This window comes from Cannabis sativa, chromosome 7, assembly GCF_029168945.1.
Source record: "Cannabis sativa cultivar Pink pepper isolate KNU-18-1 chromosome 7, ASM2916894v1, whole genome shotgun sequence".
Taxonomy (NCBI): domain Eukaryota; kingdom Viridiplantae; phylum Streptophyta; class Magnoliopsida; order Rosales; family Cannabaceae; genus Cannabis; species Cannabis sativa.
The window spans coordinates 37,836,339-37,854,356 of NC_083607.1; the positions used below are offsets into that span (position 1 = coordinate 37,836,339).

At 36.1% G+C, this 18,018-nt stretch overlaps 1 protein-coding gene across 1 annotated transcript; it reads left to right on the top strand.

Annotated features, from left to right (window-relative positions):
- The first annotated feature begins 5,367 nt into the window (after nucleotides 1–5,367).
- LOC115696594 (protein UNUSUAL FLORAL ORGANS) lies at nucleotides 5,368–7,653 on the top strand. The gene has a single exon (XM_030623487.2). The coding sequence runs from the start codon at nucleotides 6,043–6,045 to the stop codon at nucleotides 7,393–7,395; it is 1,353 nt and encodes a 450-aa protein (XP_030479347.1). The 5' UTR covers nucleotides 5,368–6,042; the 3' UTR covers nucleotides 7,396–7,653.
- The last annotated feature ends 10,365 nt before the right edge of the window (nucleotides 7,654–18,018 follow it).

An 18,018-nucleotide genomic window follows, 5' to 3' on the forward strand; every position in this document is an offset into this window, starting at 1 on the left:
TCGTCATCTTTTTGTATTAAGTTGCATATTCACCCAGGACATGACCTACGACTAGTTGAGAGTCGTGGTGTATGTCTAGGTGTTTAGCCCACGCTTTTGGTGCTAGCCTAAGGCTAGCAATTAGAGCTTCATATTTAGCCTTGTTATTAGAAGCTTTGAGTCTAACTTTTGTTGTCTCGTGCACCCATTTCCCCTAGATGCTTTAAGGGCTAGGCATGCATCATGCAGGTGGTTAATCCACCTTCTAGGTTGAGTTCTCTTGCTCTTGCTCTTGCTTCTTCTTTGGCTCTTTCTTTTCTCCCAAATCTTGAGAGATTTGGGGAGATATGCTTTTATATTTAGCCATGGAGCTGGCAAGAGCTTAGCCATTTATGGTCAAGCTAGGTTGACAGGTGGCCATATATTGGCCGAGCCTCAGTGGTCAACTTGAGCGATCGACCAAGTGCTTCAGGTTTTGATGAAACCTGTCACTGTGGGAGTTTTAGTAGGAGAGTGAAGCATGTGCACTTCTCCTCCTTGTCCCTTAGACTTCATGGCATAAGGGAAACGTTAAATTTCCCTTTTGGCCATTATGTTGGTCAGAGTCATCATTGTTGCACTTGCCTCCACCATTCTCATTGTTGGAGAATTGGCAAAGATCATCTGGACTGTCGACACGTCAGATAGTACTTAGGGCACTATGATACCTTGTGTCTGTTCAACATTGTTCTGTCCTCTTGTCTGGGCTTACCGAACAACTTCTTCTAACTTTATGAAGCCATCATCTCGCTCAAGGAACTCCTTCATGTTGCTCGTTGAGATCCTTCTGATATCTTTCCAAAATTCACTGAACGGTAACATGCCTTTGAGAATGGTTGTATTTTAGCCTTCTTTTGCCAGGCCTTTGACCTTGGTGGCCTCAGCCATGAACCTTTGAATATAGTCTTTCAAAGGTTCATCTTATCTTTGCTTTATCTCGATAAGATCCTCTAGTCGTGAAGGTATTTGTCTTGAGATAGAAAACTGAATATATAACTCTTGGGAGAATTCTTCCTAAGAATTAAATCTTCTTAGCGCCAACGTGAAATACCATTGTTGGGATATTTTAGCCAGAGTTGCTGGAAAAATTTTGCATCGCACATCTCAGATACTTGTTGGAGATCTATTTGGATCTCAAAGTACTTCAGGTGTACTAGGGGATCTTCTTTCCCCATGTACATCTTCCAGGTTGGCATCTTGAATTTGGGCCAGGGCAAGGATTTGATGTATGCCGAGAAAGGTGAGCCCCTTAACCTATCCAGCTCAAGGTCTGATGGTTTCGAGCTAGCCATGCCCTTGAGCATGCCTCGTATTTGATCCAGCTGTGCTTGCATAGAGCGATCTTTTATTGTAGGGGCCTGGTTGATTGGCCTTTCTTGATTAAGTTGCAGCCTTGGATTGGCAAAAGCGTGGCTACCCATACCATGGGAGAGGGTATGTTCAAGGCCATCCAGCTCTGAGTCTGGTAGCTGTCCATGATCGATCAGCCCTGTGCTGGGTAGGGCTTGGCCGCTCGTTCTTCCTTGACTAGCTGGTGGAGCCTATGCATTGACTTGGGGTAGATCACACCAATTTCTACAGTTTGGTGGATCTAACTGCTTGAGGTGATTGTGTTAACTCCTTGAATTTGTTGTTATCTTGTGTGTTTCCATCAATTCCTGGTCCTAATTGGTTAAAGATTGCCCTTTGGGTTACTCCATCTCAAATGCTATGGATCGGGAGTTCGCCCTGTTGGCCGACTAGAGGTGCACTTCTAAGGTGCTGATCGACCATCGGTTGGACAATTAAGGGTGTTATTGTGCTAGAGGTCCCTGGCCGGGCCACAGACCAATGGTTGCCAAAGTCTGGATGTTCTTGCCACTAGATCTTCGTGGCAAGGCTTATCCTCCTTCTAGTTGGGTAAGGTTTTTCATAGTTCCTCGATCTGATAGTTCTTTCATTGAACTGCCTTATCAGGTTGCTAGCTTCTCTGTTGCGGTAGTCTAATTCTACCTGGTGAGATCAGAGGATGTGCTCTTGGTCATCCATCCATCTCAGAAATTTGCGTCTCAATTGTACAAGTACATTGCAGCCAAAAATGCTTGGTTTTTTCAATTTGACCGACTTGACAGCGGCCTCTCTAAGTCTGGCTAACTCAAGAATTTCTCCAAAGTCTACATGGGGCTCGCCAATTCTTGGCCTCATCTCTCTAGCATAATATCAAGGACCAGATTCCTTCAGTGCCAGGCGCCAGCGGAGGGTCCTCCTTGGGTGGCAGAGGTTGGCCATTGAGACCATCCAGATTGGTGGTGTCAACTTGGCCAATTGTGTTGGCCAGGTTTGTAGTGTCTGTTGAGATGGTAGGGTTGGCCACATCCATCGGGTTCGTGGAGATTCCAGTTTTGACTGGAACACGAACATCAAGATCTGTAGTCACAGGGTTTTGAGGAAGACCCGATGAGGAAAAAGTTGTAACCAGAGTTCTCCTTGTGTTAATCATGGCGTTTGATCAGATAAATTGACAACTCTCTCTCAATGAAAGCACCAAACTTTTAACCTCAAAATTTGGCCAACCGAAAGTGGAGTTGTATTTAGTGTTGATGTTTGCTACATGTTACACAATAAGAACATTAAAGTAATTTAGACACAAGATTTTATAGAGGTTTATTAGCGGGTAATAATCTGATCCCCTTTTGGTTGTATTGATACCGAAAGATAATACTACTCAGATCACTATAATGATGGGATCTGAAGTAGCTCTCTTAATATTAAAATGTATGAATCAGTAGGCAAATCTCGAACCTTGGAGACGTGTGAGAGAGAGAGAGGGGGGGAGCCCTTACACATGTAGAAGAGAGGGAGAAGAGACGATTAGGCTTTTCAGACTTAGAGTGGAAAGCTTAGGGAGCTTTGAGGCTTAAGAACTTAGGGTTTTAGAGATAGGTTAATGCTCTTTATATTGTAGAGCTTACATGCCCAATAGCCTTAGAAATAGGTAAATAAAACCATTATTCACATTATTAATTAATAAATATAAATGACTAAATCACCCCTTAAAAATTATTTTCCCTCTATTTTTGTGGATTGTAAAGGCCCGGTTCGTTAATTACTTAACTAACAATCCACGAATGAGAGTTGCACATCAAAATCCTACCAAGCCAAAGGCTAGCTGGCCATGCACCTGCAGGATGCAGGCTGGCCAGCCATACAATCCCTGCAGGTTGAGGTCTGGCCGGCCATGCTCTTGCTAGGATCTGGCAGGTCATGTTCCTGCCAGCTTTTTCAAGAGTTGGTCAGGTCTTTGCATGTGTTGGCCTACTTTAGTAGGTGATGGCCAGCCTTAATGATGGCTAGCCTTGGTGATGGACAGCCTCTGTAGATAGAGGCCATCCTTTGTAGGTGGAGGCCAGCCTTTGTACAACTTTTCCTTGTAGAGGTCGGGCTTCCTTGGTCGAACGGACCCTCCCTTAGTCTGAAAGTCACCTTTTGGCCAACCATCTTGTGCTCAAACCTTGGCCAGCCATACAAGATCATCCTGGCTGGCCTATAGACTCCTCGTAGCTAGCCAAACATGGTGGTACAACTCCTTGATGGCTTGCTTAACTCCTTTCGCTTTCTAGTTGGCAGTTTTTCCATACCTTGTGAGGAGACTGTCTTGCTATTGGAAAGGTTGTATTCCAAATGTACCGTGTCTTGGTTTACGTTGACATGCCACGTCAGGTGGACAAAATTTGAGATAACAGGTATTTATAGGCTAAAGGGCGGGTATGGACATGCCCATGACCCGCCTAGGATTTTTACAAAATAAGCCCACTATTAGGGTAAAATATATGCAATATCTAATTGTTGAGCCCCTAAGAAGGTTTTGTGCTTGTGTGTAGAAGCAGCTGGACAATAGGGGACCACTAATGGTACAAGACACATGTCGCCAAAAGGGTTCACCTTAAAAAAAAGATGCCTAAACAAACCCTCAGGCAAAAAGGCGTGTTTACGGGTGGGGCATACACATTCCCATGGATTGACACATGGGACAAGATCTGATCCTGTGTCAAAAAAGTATAACTATCACTAGAGCGATCTGGGTCTCACTTCTTGGTAGACATCTGACTTCTTTTAAGCAGTCTGTGTCCGTGATAGGCCATTCGAGTGGCCTTCCAGGTATAGATTGGACATACCATGAGTCTAGTTCTCTCTGGGTCCCAGAGGGATAGTGCGACTTCTGTGTCTCAGAAATCATAGTAAACCAGGCTGTACATCCTTTGATTTTGGGTTGTTCTTGGGTCACGAAGCTTCTCCATGACATGGCCTTGTAGAAGGGGCTTGGCTAATGACTACTTGAAGCCATACTTCTCTTTTCATGTAACGCATCTCTGGAAACACGAATGACAATAATAAATTATATTAAAAAAGCTTTTATTATAGCGCAATATTGTGCCAAAATAACTTACCCAACCATCAATAAATTATGGCAGGTAAGTCTTTTATCAGTGCATAAGTGCACCGATATAACTATTTTCTGCCATAATCCTTGGCAGGTAACAGTTTTTTGGTTTAAATTTGCACTTGTAAAATCGATATTCGCCAATTGGAAAAAATTCACAAACGTCATTTTACCTGCCTACAGGTGGATTTAGCCACCTTTTATCACCGACGTTTGAGTTTTTGCTGACACATAAACTTATTGGTAAAAGCGAGTTTTATCGGTGCATTTGGTTGTTGCATTGATAAAAATTGTTTTACTGACCGAATATTGTAGACAAGTTTTACCGATGCAGTTATGCGTGAACAAAAGTTTACCAGCGCACTTTGCCTAGTTTTGTCGGCGCAAATTTGTATTGACAAAAGCTCACTTTCTTACAGTTAAATTTAACACAGCTCACAGAAAAATACTTATGAGAGGAAAGGTGTCAAACGCTTTTCGCAATTAAAAGAGACGAAACAGTACCACCGCCGGCCATTTAGAGGACGATATCACCATTTTGAGGAACAAATTAATACCTATACATGAATATAAGCATTGCTATTAGGTACTAATAATATTTAGAACTATGATAAGATGACGACTTATAAATGATTATCAATATTTTGTAAAATTCATTAATAATATACGGGATAAGCATTTCTCTATATTTATATGTCTATAATCTACATTCTACAATCTATATATATAATCAACCAGATGTGGTTCTTACTTAAAAGAAGTATAGATATAATCATGACCATTATTGTCAAAAAGTGTAGTATATATTTATCTTATCACTTTATGTGAACAACCTCCGCAGCCCATATAATTTATAACGTGATATATTCTATAATCAATATATACATATTATTCTGTACGGTATGTGGAAGATAATGTTACAGTTTGAGTTAATTTGGTAATAATTTGGTTCATACACTTGAAAGAGTTGTGTTGTGTGTGAAATTAGTCAATAATAATGACAGCCGTGAATACTCGTAGATAGAAATATATATGTGGGACCCTATATACCCACTTATTAATTAATAAATATTGTGGCACACTTGTCCGTGCTACCTCGGCCTTGAGAAAACAACAGCACTGAGTTGACAGATGCATCCATCAGAATCGGTACTACATGAACTGCATTGCATGCCTTCTCTTCCTTTCTTTCTCTCTCATCAAATGAAACAACTGAATGAAACAAAACAGAAATCAGAAAGAGAGAGAGAGAGAGAAAGGCCAACTCATCCTATTTAAACACATATTTCAATCCCCAAATTTGCCACCACTAAACCACCAAAGAAAACACATATTCATGAGTTTCTGCACCAATTTCTTCTTCATAATAACATAGGCGTTTCCCCTTCTTCATGCATTTATAAATGTAGATTGTTCTCTTACTTTCACAAAAGATCAAAATCGAAAAACCACCCTAGTGTGTTGAGTACAGTTTTCTAGCACTTTCTGCAGTTAAACCTATAAATCTTTCCATTTTTATGCTTCACACCAAAACCTCTCCAAATAAAAAGATATACAGTTCAACATATATATTGTAATACGTACTAGCAATTATATATAGTCATATGGATGCCTTTGATCCTTCAATCACCCTACCTTTTCCTTACTCTTTCACTACAGCTATCAGCAACAGAAGTAGTGAAACGAGCAGTAGCGCAAATTCCAACAGTGTTCTCAACATTGTTACTTCCACCTGGATGGACGGCAGGATTTGGAGCAGACTCCCTCAGAGGCTTCTCGACCGCGTGATAGCTTTCCTTCCAGCACCCGCATTTTTCAGAGCTCGCTGCGTCTGCAAGAGATGGTACGCCCTCTTGTTCACCCCATCCTTTCTCGAACTCTACCTACAAGTCTTACCACGCCGCCATTGTTTCATTTTCTTCAAGAAAAAAAATAACCTCAATAATTATGTCTACAAATCAAACCGTGACAATAATAACGGAGATCATCCCCAAAACGACAAACCATCATCCCAAACAGCCGCCTGCGAGGGTTACCTCTTCGAACCTTATGAGCTTTCATGGTACAGAATCTCTTTCCCCAACCTACTTCCTTCTGGGTTCTCTCCAGCTTCTTCTTCAGGCGGTTTGATCTGTTGGGTATCTTACGATTCTGGTCCTAAAACCTTACTCCTCTGCAACCCAATGGTAGGTTCGTTAACGCCGTTACCTCCAACGTTAAGATCTCGTCTATTCCCATCCGTTGGCCTTGCGGTTACTCCCACCTCAGTAGACGTTACTATAGCCGGGGACGACCTGATCTCTCCGTACGCCGTTAAAAACTTAACGGCGGAAAGCTTCCACATAGACGGAGGAGGGTTTTACTCCATATGGGGCACTTCCTCTTCTCTTCCAAGGCTGTGTAGTTTTGAATCTGGTAACATGGTTCACGTGGAAGGGAAATTTTACTGCATGAACTACAGCCCTTATAGTATTCTGGCTCACGACATTTCTTCAAACAGTTGGTGGAAGATTCAAGCTCCTATGAGAAGGTTTCTGAGGTCTCCAAACTTGGTTGAGAGCAGAGGAAAGCTTCTTCTGATTGCGGCCGTGGAGAAAAGTCAACTGAATGTGCCGAAGAGCTTGAGAGTTTGGGGATTACAGGCGTGCGGGACCACGTGGGTGGAGATGGAGAGAATGCCACAGCCACTTTACTTGCAGTTTGCTGAGGTTGAGAATAATGGGTTTCATTGCGTTGGAAATGGAGAGTTCATAGCGATCATGATTTTGGGAACAGATCAGAAAATGGTGTTGTTTGATATGATGAGGAAGAGATGGGAGTGGATTCCTTCGTGTCCATATGTCCCTATTGGAGGAGGTGATCAGTTGCATGGCTTCGCTTATGAGCCCAGACTTGCCACGCCGGTCACTGGCCTTCTTGATCAGCTCACTCTTCAGTCTTACAACCTAAATGGCTAGCTAATAATAATTAAGTAGCGTAATTTAATCTATATATTGAATAATATAGTATCAATTTCTGTGTTAAGTAGGAATGTACGTGGCTGCTGAGACGTAATACCACCGCGTTTTAAATTAATTAACATTTAGGTTAGGAGGAAGTACTTTATAATGTAATCATATATGCTGCCATGAATATTTGGTTATGTCGAATGTGCTGATTAATATTAGTCCAATATTGTTGTGCTAAGAGCATCTCCAGGATATACCATTTTTAGTGTTACACTATCACCCAATTTGATGTCAAAAAGTATATTTACTCTAACCACAAAACTAAAAATTACACTAAAAAAATATTTCTTATTATTATATTAATTTTTTAATAAAATAAAAAAATTAATATCATCTTAATTAACAAATTACCACAATGTGTACTCTTGATCAATAAGAATATGATGTCTACTCTGTTTAAATTTAATTTTAATGTGTTTAAATTTGTATTATTTTTATTATTTAATTTTCTAATTAAAATAAAAAATATATAATAAAATATCACTTTTAAAAATGTGCATGGTAAAATTTCCTAAAATACAATTCTTAATTTTATAAATGCAATAGTATAAATATTAATTAAATTTTTTTTTTTAAAAAAAAAAAAGATATGCAGTGACTACAGTATATGTCGTGCACTGTAAACAAAATCTCGAAATGCTGCAAGAAATACAGTCTCGTTGGAGCAAATATGCACAATATATATAATATATACCGGGTCCTTGGTGTTGCTCTAAGCCCTCACATAAGCTTCTCTACTCTATATTCTCTCCTTTAAAAAACTTCATCAAAATTTATTATTTTAACTCACACGTTAATTTACGTTTTTTTTTATTTAAGCGTTTATATATTACAATCATGTTTTACTTAGGACTTGAAGCCAAGACCTCCAAGACACACACACCCACCTATGGCCACTTGAGCTAGCCTCAAGTGGTTATTAATTTACGTTACTACAGAGCTTGTATTTCTCAATATCATTTAAAAATTATTATTTTTAATATATTGTATTATGGTATAAAAAAATAAATAAATTATTATAATAATATCACACACGTGCATAAAAGAAAGTTTTAAAAAAAATTAATATAATATAAGCACTATTTATTGAACTAAGAAAATGTATAATAACTCATTTGATGCAAGGTTATTTTTGTTACATCCTCTTTATGTTTTAAAGAAGAGTTTTTTGCGTCAAAACTTTTTTAGTTTCCATTTCGCTTGTATTTGATCTTTTAACTTTAAATTTTGACGGTAAAACCTTTTAAATTACAGAACTAGTAGCAAATTTAAGTTATCATTCGATTAACTGTCACTATGGTCTACTTATGTATATATATATATATATATATTTGTACACATGACCCGTTTATATTAGTATACCTAATATTATTTTATTTAAAATTTATTTTCAATATTCATTTTAAAATTAAATAAAATTGTAAAAATAAAAATAAAATAATTTTAAAAAATAAAAAATATTATAAAGTTTGAAATAATTTATGTACTTTTAAAATAATAATATTAGGTGTATCAATATAAATTAACTATAAAAAATAGATGACACCTTAAATTTGGAAGCAGTTTAGTAGTTTGGAGAGATTTACTGTCAAAATTTGAACTTAGAAAGTTAAGTACCAGTGAAGTGATAGCTGAGAAGGTTTAGCCGCAAAAAAACTTTTTAAAGAATAAACTATAATGTTCAAAGTTTACATTGATGACATTGCTCTTAATTAGTTAAGGGCATATTTCACAATATCTAATGTAAAAGAGGAAATTACGAAATATATATTTTTAAAAGTTTATTATTTATGGTAATTTTTATTTTGAGTAATTTTTATGGCATTTTTTTTGGGGGGGTTTTATATAAGTTTTTGTATGCCATATTTTAGTAAAAGGCTATTTAAAATCTCATATTTAAGTAAAAAGATACCCTAAATGCTACTGTCTCTCTCTCTCTCCTCTCACTTTGCATTTTCAATTCAATTATGGAATAAGTAAGACTTGGAAGTGGTGGAATTTTTTCTTGCTTAGGAGTTTGGTGAATTGAGGGAGTTAACGTGAACTCATCTTTGAGTAATTTCTGAGATTAATAGCTTGTTGGTAATCTTTGAATGTGTTCTTGATGTTCTTGAGAATAGATGATGCATTTTGTTGTATTTTTGAGGTTTATTGATGATTTTGCTGTTGGGAATATTTTACCAAGATCTAGATTTACTAACAAGTATGTTTCATTAACATCCTAAATATGAATTCTCTAAAACAATGAAATAAACACATAAGGGTTTAAGAAAACTTTACATTGGTTGCATCGGAATATAATGACTCCTTCCGTTCAAGATCTCTAGCCCTTGATTCCTTTCTGTTGCAGAGCATTATCAAGATCTGAACCTGGATCTCTTTCTCTCCTTCAGGTTTGGTTACCACCGTCTTACTCACTATGATTGAGTACTTGACTTGCTATGTGTGGGCATGGCACTCATTCACTCAAGGTTTGAATATTGAAGAACAATGAAGGAGGTGAAATCTCTATAGAAGGAACTCTCTCATCTAGGTTTTGTTGAATACTCAGGTTGACATTAATTGGATGCGTGAGAGTATCATGTTCCTTTTATAGTGTTTTAACTAAGGCTTAGGGTTGAATTATATGGATTAAAAAAGAATAAAATATTGGGAAAAAAAACACATGGTCGTACAAACAAAGGGACCACTTTCTAGTTACAATTTTGCCACTTTATTTCAACCACTTATTTTTCTTTTCAATAATACCATATTTTCCAATTAAATCCTATAAATGCCAAAACTATTTACTTAATAATTATAATTAATTACTAAATAAAATTTTCATTTATGTAATTTATTAATTAGACCATACAAAGTCTCTTAATTAACAAATTGACCCCAAAACCTCTTTTCTTCATAATTCAGCCCTTGCTTAGTGAAAATCCATAAGTAAGACATAGTCTAATTTTAGAATTATAATAAATTAATTAAAATCAATTGAATGAGTCTGCAAGAAGTATTATCTCAACTAGTGAGGGGACCATGGGCCTATATAACCGAGCTTTCAATAAGCAGATCTAGAATTTACCAAGTAAATTCTCAACTTATTAATTCCGCCTTGCTCCACTATAGATTTGGAATTGAATACACTCTCAGTTATATAGAACACTCTATATGTACCACGATATAGATACGGTTGTAATCCTAATAGTCAAGGATCCTCTATAGATGATCTACACTGAATAGGGACAAATTTACCGTTCTACCCTTCAATGTATTTTATCCTTAAAACACTTAGCTACCTATAAATGATACTTCAGTAAACTAATATAATTACTGAAATGAGGCCTCAATCATTTATCTCTATTCAGCCAAGCTCGAAGGAGATCATCATTTCACTTCTAAATACCTATAGAAGTTATAGATTCCATATCTATGATTAGCGCTCCCACTCAATTATACTATCATGTTCCCAAAATGACGTATCACCCAAACCAAAAAGTAGTCTTAACTAACAAATCAAAGAACACAAATAACACTCTTGAGATTGAACCTAACCATGTCAGGATTAAAAAAATAAAAAATTTTATAAATTTTGAAATAATTTATGTACTTTTAAAATAATAATATTAGGTGTATCAATATAAATTAACTGTTGGAAGCAGTTCAGTAGTTTGGAGAGCTTTATTGTCAAAATTTGAAATTAGAGAGTTAAGTGCAAGTGAAGTGATAGTTGAGAAGATTTAGCCGCAAAAAAACTCTTTAAAGAATAAACTATAATGTTCAAAGTTTACTTCCTTTAATGACATTGCTCTTAATTAGTTAAGGGCATATTTCACAATATCTAATGTAAAAGAGGAAATTACCAAATATATATTTTTAAAAGTTTATTATTTATGGTAATTTTTATTTTGAGTAATTTTTATGGTATTTTTTTCGGTTTTTATATAATTTTTTGTATGCCATATTTTAGTAAAAGGCTATTTAAAATCTCATATTTAAGTATTTGTCAAAAAAAAAATCTCATATTTAAGTAAAAAGAAACCCTAAATGCTACTCTCTCTCTCTCTCTCTCTCTCTCTCTCTCTCTCTCTCTCTCTCTCTCTCTCTCTCTCTCTCTCTCTCTCTCTCTCTCTCTCTCTCTCTCTCTCTCTCTCTCTCTCTCTCTCTCTCTCTCTCTCTCTCTCTCTCTCTCTCTCTCTCTCTCTCTCTCTCTCTCTCTCTCTCTCTCTCTCTCTCTCTCTCTCTCTCTCTCTCTCTCTCTCTCTCTCTCTCTCTCTCTCTCTCTCTCTCTCTCTCTCTCTCTCTCTCTCTCTCGCTCTCCAATCGGACTGAAATCCAAGGCGTTGCACCATACCGATCAGTCGCTACCTCTCTCCTTTCTCTTTTTTCTAACCACTGATCAGTGCTAGCTCTGGCGACCAAATCCCTTCTCTTGCAGCACCGACGAGATGGACGATGTAGCACAAGTGACTGGTAAATTTCTTCTTGCTTGGGATGTCCTATTTCTCTTACATGTCTCTATTTCCTCCCATTATATCTCATTCACGCTCTCACTCTCACTCTCTGCTTTGGGTTGCAGGTGGTGGTGACAAGGTTGGTCAATAGATTCACATATCAAGGTAAATTTTCTTTATCTTATTTCTCAGTTCGCCTCTCTCTCCTAGTATATAAAAGTATCAATTTTGATTAATAGTGCCACCAAAAAATTCATCTACAAAAATTTAATTTATTATCATAAAGTACACAATAATTTCTTAATTTTAAAACCAGTACATATTGTTGGATTAAAATTCCCAATATGGGCTCATATGTATATTAGTGTATTGCTATTTGAAGTTTGACCCAAAATAAAGTGATCATTTTAGTAATTGTGGGTCATTGGGTATTTAAGTGTCATGGGCTAAATGTGTAGATACCTTAAGCGATATTTTTAATTTATTGAGGGGCTAAATTAGAAATACTTAAAATTAATAACCTAGCTAGGAGGTTATAAATTGGTGGTGGTCCCCAAGAGACAATAGCCGATTTCTATTCTGATCTTCCACCATCAAGAGAAAAAATTAGAAAACTCTAAGTCTTGTTTTCTTGGAAGATCATTACCCAAAATCACCACAAAGATCATCTCTATAAGATGGATTAAGATCATCACTATCTATGGATTAAGGTACACTTCCGCTATTTGGTTTCTTCTCTTTGAATCAACAAAGGTATTCTTTAGATTTGTATTTTTCACACTTATAATTATGTAATATGTTACCTATGGAGTTGAATATTGATTTTACATATTTATAAATGAGTGATAAAGATTTCTAATAAGGGGTATCAGAGCCATGTTTCGATCCTGGGACCTGTGGGTTATACAATATCATCACCTACATGAGTTTTGGTTTTGAATTCTTTTTTGAATAAATTAGGACATTCTTGTTCATTTATAATTTGAAAGTCTTTTCCAATATTGGTTCTACTAGTTCTTTAATTTGTAAATTTATTGAAATTTGCCTCATATAAAGAAACATTATAATTTCTCTTATGGTACAAAATATAAATTGAATCATGAGAATTCTATTATACTTTGGTATAAGTATTAAGATTATATCTCCCAAAAGGAGAATAGAAAGACTTATTTTTAATAGAACTCTTGACCCCTTGATTTAATAAATTTTAGATTTTGTAAAGGGGCAACAAACTAACATAAAAAAATCAAGTGACAAAATAAAGTTTCATTATCTAAGAATTTATGCTATATTTTGGTGGACATTTCCTCATGGTTTCATGGAATGATCAATAATAGTATCTTGTCTTTAGACTAGTGAAACTTGTTTTGTTCATAAGAGCAATAATCTTCAGACATTGTTTCTTTTAAATTTTCAAAACCATAGTTGACAAAACAACTAGGCAAGAAAACTAAAGTCGTTGAAACTAACTATTGCGGTTAACACAACCATGGGAGGTATGACGAATCAAGTGAGTAACGTCTAAGATTATTTTGCACAACTACTAAAGAAATGTAATTTTTTCTTCCAATACAAAATATTAGGCAAAAACATGAAGGGTATTTGAGAGATGTAATTAACATTTATATAAGGACATAACTAGAAGTGTGATTATTCATTCTTCTTCATGAAACTCGTTTTGGAAAGAAACAGTTAAGACTGCAACATAAATTCTGAATTGTATATCAAGTAAAATATAAGTTAAAACTCTTTATAAACTAAGGTTGTGGTTAGACTTATAGTCTAACATATAGATATATTCTATTTGTGGATGTTCAGTTAAGATGAGGTCTTATAAGCCTCATAAACGAATATGGACTCCAAAATAGTAATGAATTATACATTACTGTATACTTAATGTTATGCCCAAATTTGGTGAGCCCATCAGAGGAAGACACGTGTCGAGTTGGGAAGAACGAAGAACTCAAACACGCAATCGTAAGTACACTTGGCATGGAACAACTCGTTAGAAACACAATTTGTAGAGTATGTTTATAACTCGACTGGCTGAACGTCTTCTGCGAGACAAAAAATGTACGAACTGCTACGTTATGTATCGACGAGAAGCTATGTAAGTGCAAGTGTGTACGACGAGGCTTCAACCTCGTCGCGTGGAAGAAAAACCAAAGCGATAAAAACACTTAGCGTATATTACATGGTATACAAACTAAGTATAAACAAATGACAGACAGCGAGTCATCTATCTCGTTGTAAGATGGAATGCATGCGAGAAAGATCATCTCGACATCAGAAAATATAGTTATCAGAATTAAAGTAATATTAATCTCGGGAAGTCATATGACGAGCAACAGCTCGCCATCAAAGTTAACTCGGCTTTATTCCTAGCGAGGCATCCCCATGAGATAAGGCTTACCGTATATCTTTAAATATGCATTCATCTTGATCCAATAACACCGGGATACTCACAGCTGTGTGGATTCTAAATAAAAACTGCATTTACTTAGCATAATTTGTAATCAAATCTCATGATTTGAGGGAATAATTACTGTAAAAATTAAAGTCAACTTTTGTAATTTATTGTCCACTATGTAATTATAAATAGTGGCAGACAAGATCAAAAAGGAGGATGAAAAAACTCATATAGGAGAGGTCCTAAAAAACAATCAGAAATCTAAATAAGATTGACTCGTGGACTATGAAGAATTTTAACTGCAAAACCACATAAAAAACCTTGTGTTCATATTTTTATTTCTATGGCTTTTATTATTTCTGCATGAAATCATTACTGTGGGGTTCAAATTTAGTTAACAAAAATCTACGTTAACAGTTTGGTGTTTTCATTGAGAGCCTCTGTGAAAAAGCTTAGAAAAAGCCTCCTGACATAAAAGTAATGGATGACGCCAAAGATAACAATCCTCGGGAAGGAATTAGTCATCGCCCTGGAAAAGAACCATTGAGTCCTCAGGGATCTATTGAGTCATCGCATGAATAGAATGCAAGCCCTGGGAAAACCTGGTATTGGGGTCCCTAGCTTGATGGACTTTGGGTAAACAACAATCGGTCACTTCCTAACCAAGTTGATGAGGATGGCGCCTACGACCCAACCAGGTACATACCAATCAAGGAATTGAAAAATTGCCATCTTAGGCATCGATTGGAGGAAGCAAATTGGCGTAATGCCGAGACAGAGCGTGAAAGGGCAGCGCAGGAGAATGGTACCTAAAATCAACCTAACCTTGGGAGAAGAAATTCACGAGGCAAATCTTAAGAGGAAGAAATTCACGAGGCAACTTTAGGTTGATTTTAGGTTGCAACCTAAGAAAACTGAGGAAAATCTGGGGACACAGCCTGGGATATGTGGAACATCAGGCAGAAATCGCCAACCCTCTCTTCAGGTACCTCAAAACTTAAGAGGAAGAGCAAGGTCCGACCGCAGTCGCGACAAAAGTGATCTATGAGAGCATCTGAACTTGAAGAAGCCTGTTCTTCGTCAACAACTCTGTCCAAAGCAAAAAGATTCACTCCATTTGCGAATGGACGAGTTGGAGAATAAGTTCAAAAGGCATCAAGTCACGAAACCCAGAAGACAACCATGGCATGATATTGTTGGAGAATTTGATTCGGAAGCCTCAGGATCAAAGAGGAAAGACGATTCCAAAAGGCTGCCCAAGGATAAGAAACACAACAAATATATCCCTCTTTATGCTAAATATACTGTAATATCCTAAGATTAAGAGAATAGATTAGCAGACCCTAACTAGTTAACTATGTATAATTATGGAATTATATTATTATATAATTTATTATATGTGTATTATTATGATTTATGACATGTTAAGACCCCGTTGGTAAGCCAGGGGTATTTTAGTAATTTTGACATGAGAAGGGGAAAACTATGAATTTAAACTAATTACGTGCTTATGGATTATATTATTATATGGTATGCCTGTGTTTGTCCTTTTTTAGGTGTGTTCTGACAAGTTGGGGCGGTATAGTCACAACCGGGTATTTCGGGCCGAACCGGGTTTCGGGGCTGAAATACAATTTTGGAATGTTTGATTGGCATTTTATTTTATATAAAAAATTTGAAATTTATAATTCATGTATCAAATGTGATCAGAATTGTATTTTTTCCCTTAAATGCTTGAAAATGTGAATTTGGCCCTAAGGGCAATGTAGTAATGCACTTTGGGTTACGATTCATTGAAAGGGAAATATTAAGCAAAATAAGACTTTATTTTCTGCATTATTCCAGCCCTAGCAGCCAGCCTCTCCCTCTCTCAAAAAACTCATTTTTCTAGCTTCAATTTTGTGGTATTTTGCTTGTGGAAGAAAGCTTAGTTATGGAGATTTGGGGCTTTGTTCTTGCTTGGATTTGAGGTAGCTTTTCTTACCTTCTATTTGAATTTTTTTGCTGAAATTTCTGGGTTTCTTCTTCTTCAAACCGAACCCCCTTTTCCCTCTTAAGCTATTTCTTTCTTTGATTGAATGTGTGAGTTGTTGCTTGGATCAAAGTTTGATTTAGTGATCTTTATGCTTGTGTTGAGGTAGCTATTTTAATTGGTGTAATTTAATTTCAGCTGCTGAAAAGGATTGGAAAACATGCTTTTTGTGCGAATATGTTCATCTTTGCATGTGTGTTGAATTAAGGGGATAATCTTGTTGTTTTTGGCATGTATATGTTGCAAAGATATGGAATTATTCCTAATGATTTTAAAGGCATTTGCTTGAGTTATTTTGACAATAAATTTGTGTAAAGATGCTGATATGTTTATGGTTATGCAAGCTCTTGGTTTGGGATTTTTGCTCTAGTTAAAGCTTGAAAATTGATGATTATTGATGCATATTTTGATGTTGTTGGAGAGTGAATTAAGTGTAACTCCTCTCTAATTATATGATTTATGCTAGGTGAAAGTTTATGATGATTGTGGGCTGGTTTAGCATGAAAATTGGTATTTTTGGATGCATTTTTCGTGGCTGGAAACTGGGTTTTATGAGTTTTTAAACCCAGTAGCCGCGACCATTTTATGGCAGCTCATTGTATTTTTTTCGGGTTTTGTTTTGGCCATAACTTTTGACTCGGGACTTCGTTTGGAAAGTCATTTACATCGTTGGAAAGCTCTTTCTGAGCTCTATTTGAATATCTATAATTTAAATGCCAGTTTTATATTTTGTGAAAATGGATTTAGGGATTAACCCTATACTTGTGTATCCCGTGATTGTGACTAGGATTACCGACACTTGGTTAGGAGTACCCGAGGATTTAGAATCTCCATATTTGCGGGACATCAGGTAAGATAGTAGTTAGCACGTAGAGTTATGTGTAATGGCACTTATATGGAATATGATATATATGTATATATGAGTAACTAGAAACTAGGATTAGAGTTATTACTCTAAAGTGAGCGATTTATTGGCCTAGGGTTATTATCCTAGTGAACTGTTAATATGCCATGAAATATGTATGTATATTGAGATTATAGATTGTGCGTTTAAATCATAAATAAGCTAGACTCGGTAAATTAGTACCTCGAGTTACTCATATATAAAATATACAAGTTAATAATTTGTATGTATATATGAGTAGCTATATGTATGTATATTTTACAATCCTAGTGAATAATTTGTAACAGGTATATTTTACAATCTTCTTTCATCTGTGTATGACCTAGCAACATGATAGGATCCATCCAAAGTGTGCCTGTGTGAGCCTATGTGTTTATTTTATTATATAGATGCATATAGGTTGTTGCTAAATAAAATGTCACACCATGATAGATTTTATTTAGGTCCATTTAGTTTTTGGACCTATTCAATTAATAACAGTTATTCATTTTAAGGTTAAATTCCTCTCTTTTGGGCCTTGTGTGAGAGTTGGGTGCCATAGAAGTGGGTACGACATACTGAACCCAGCACCCCCTCACATGAACTACCCCAATTGTGAAGGCCCATTTGCCTGATTTGAATAACTGTACTAGGTTAATTATATTAGTTTGACCTAATAAAAATTGAATTAGCAACATAATTAACTTTTAAAATATATGAAAATTTATTTTTCATTTTAATATTTTAAAGTTAATTTTAAGAAAAACACGTTTAGTTTTAGATATTATTTCTAGACAAACTATTTGTA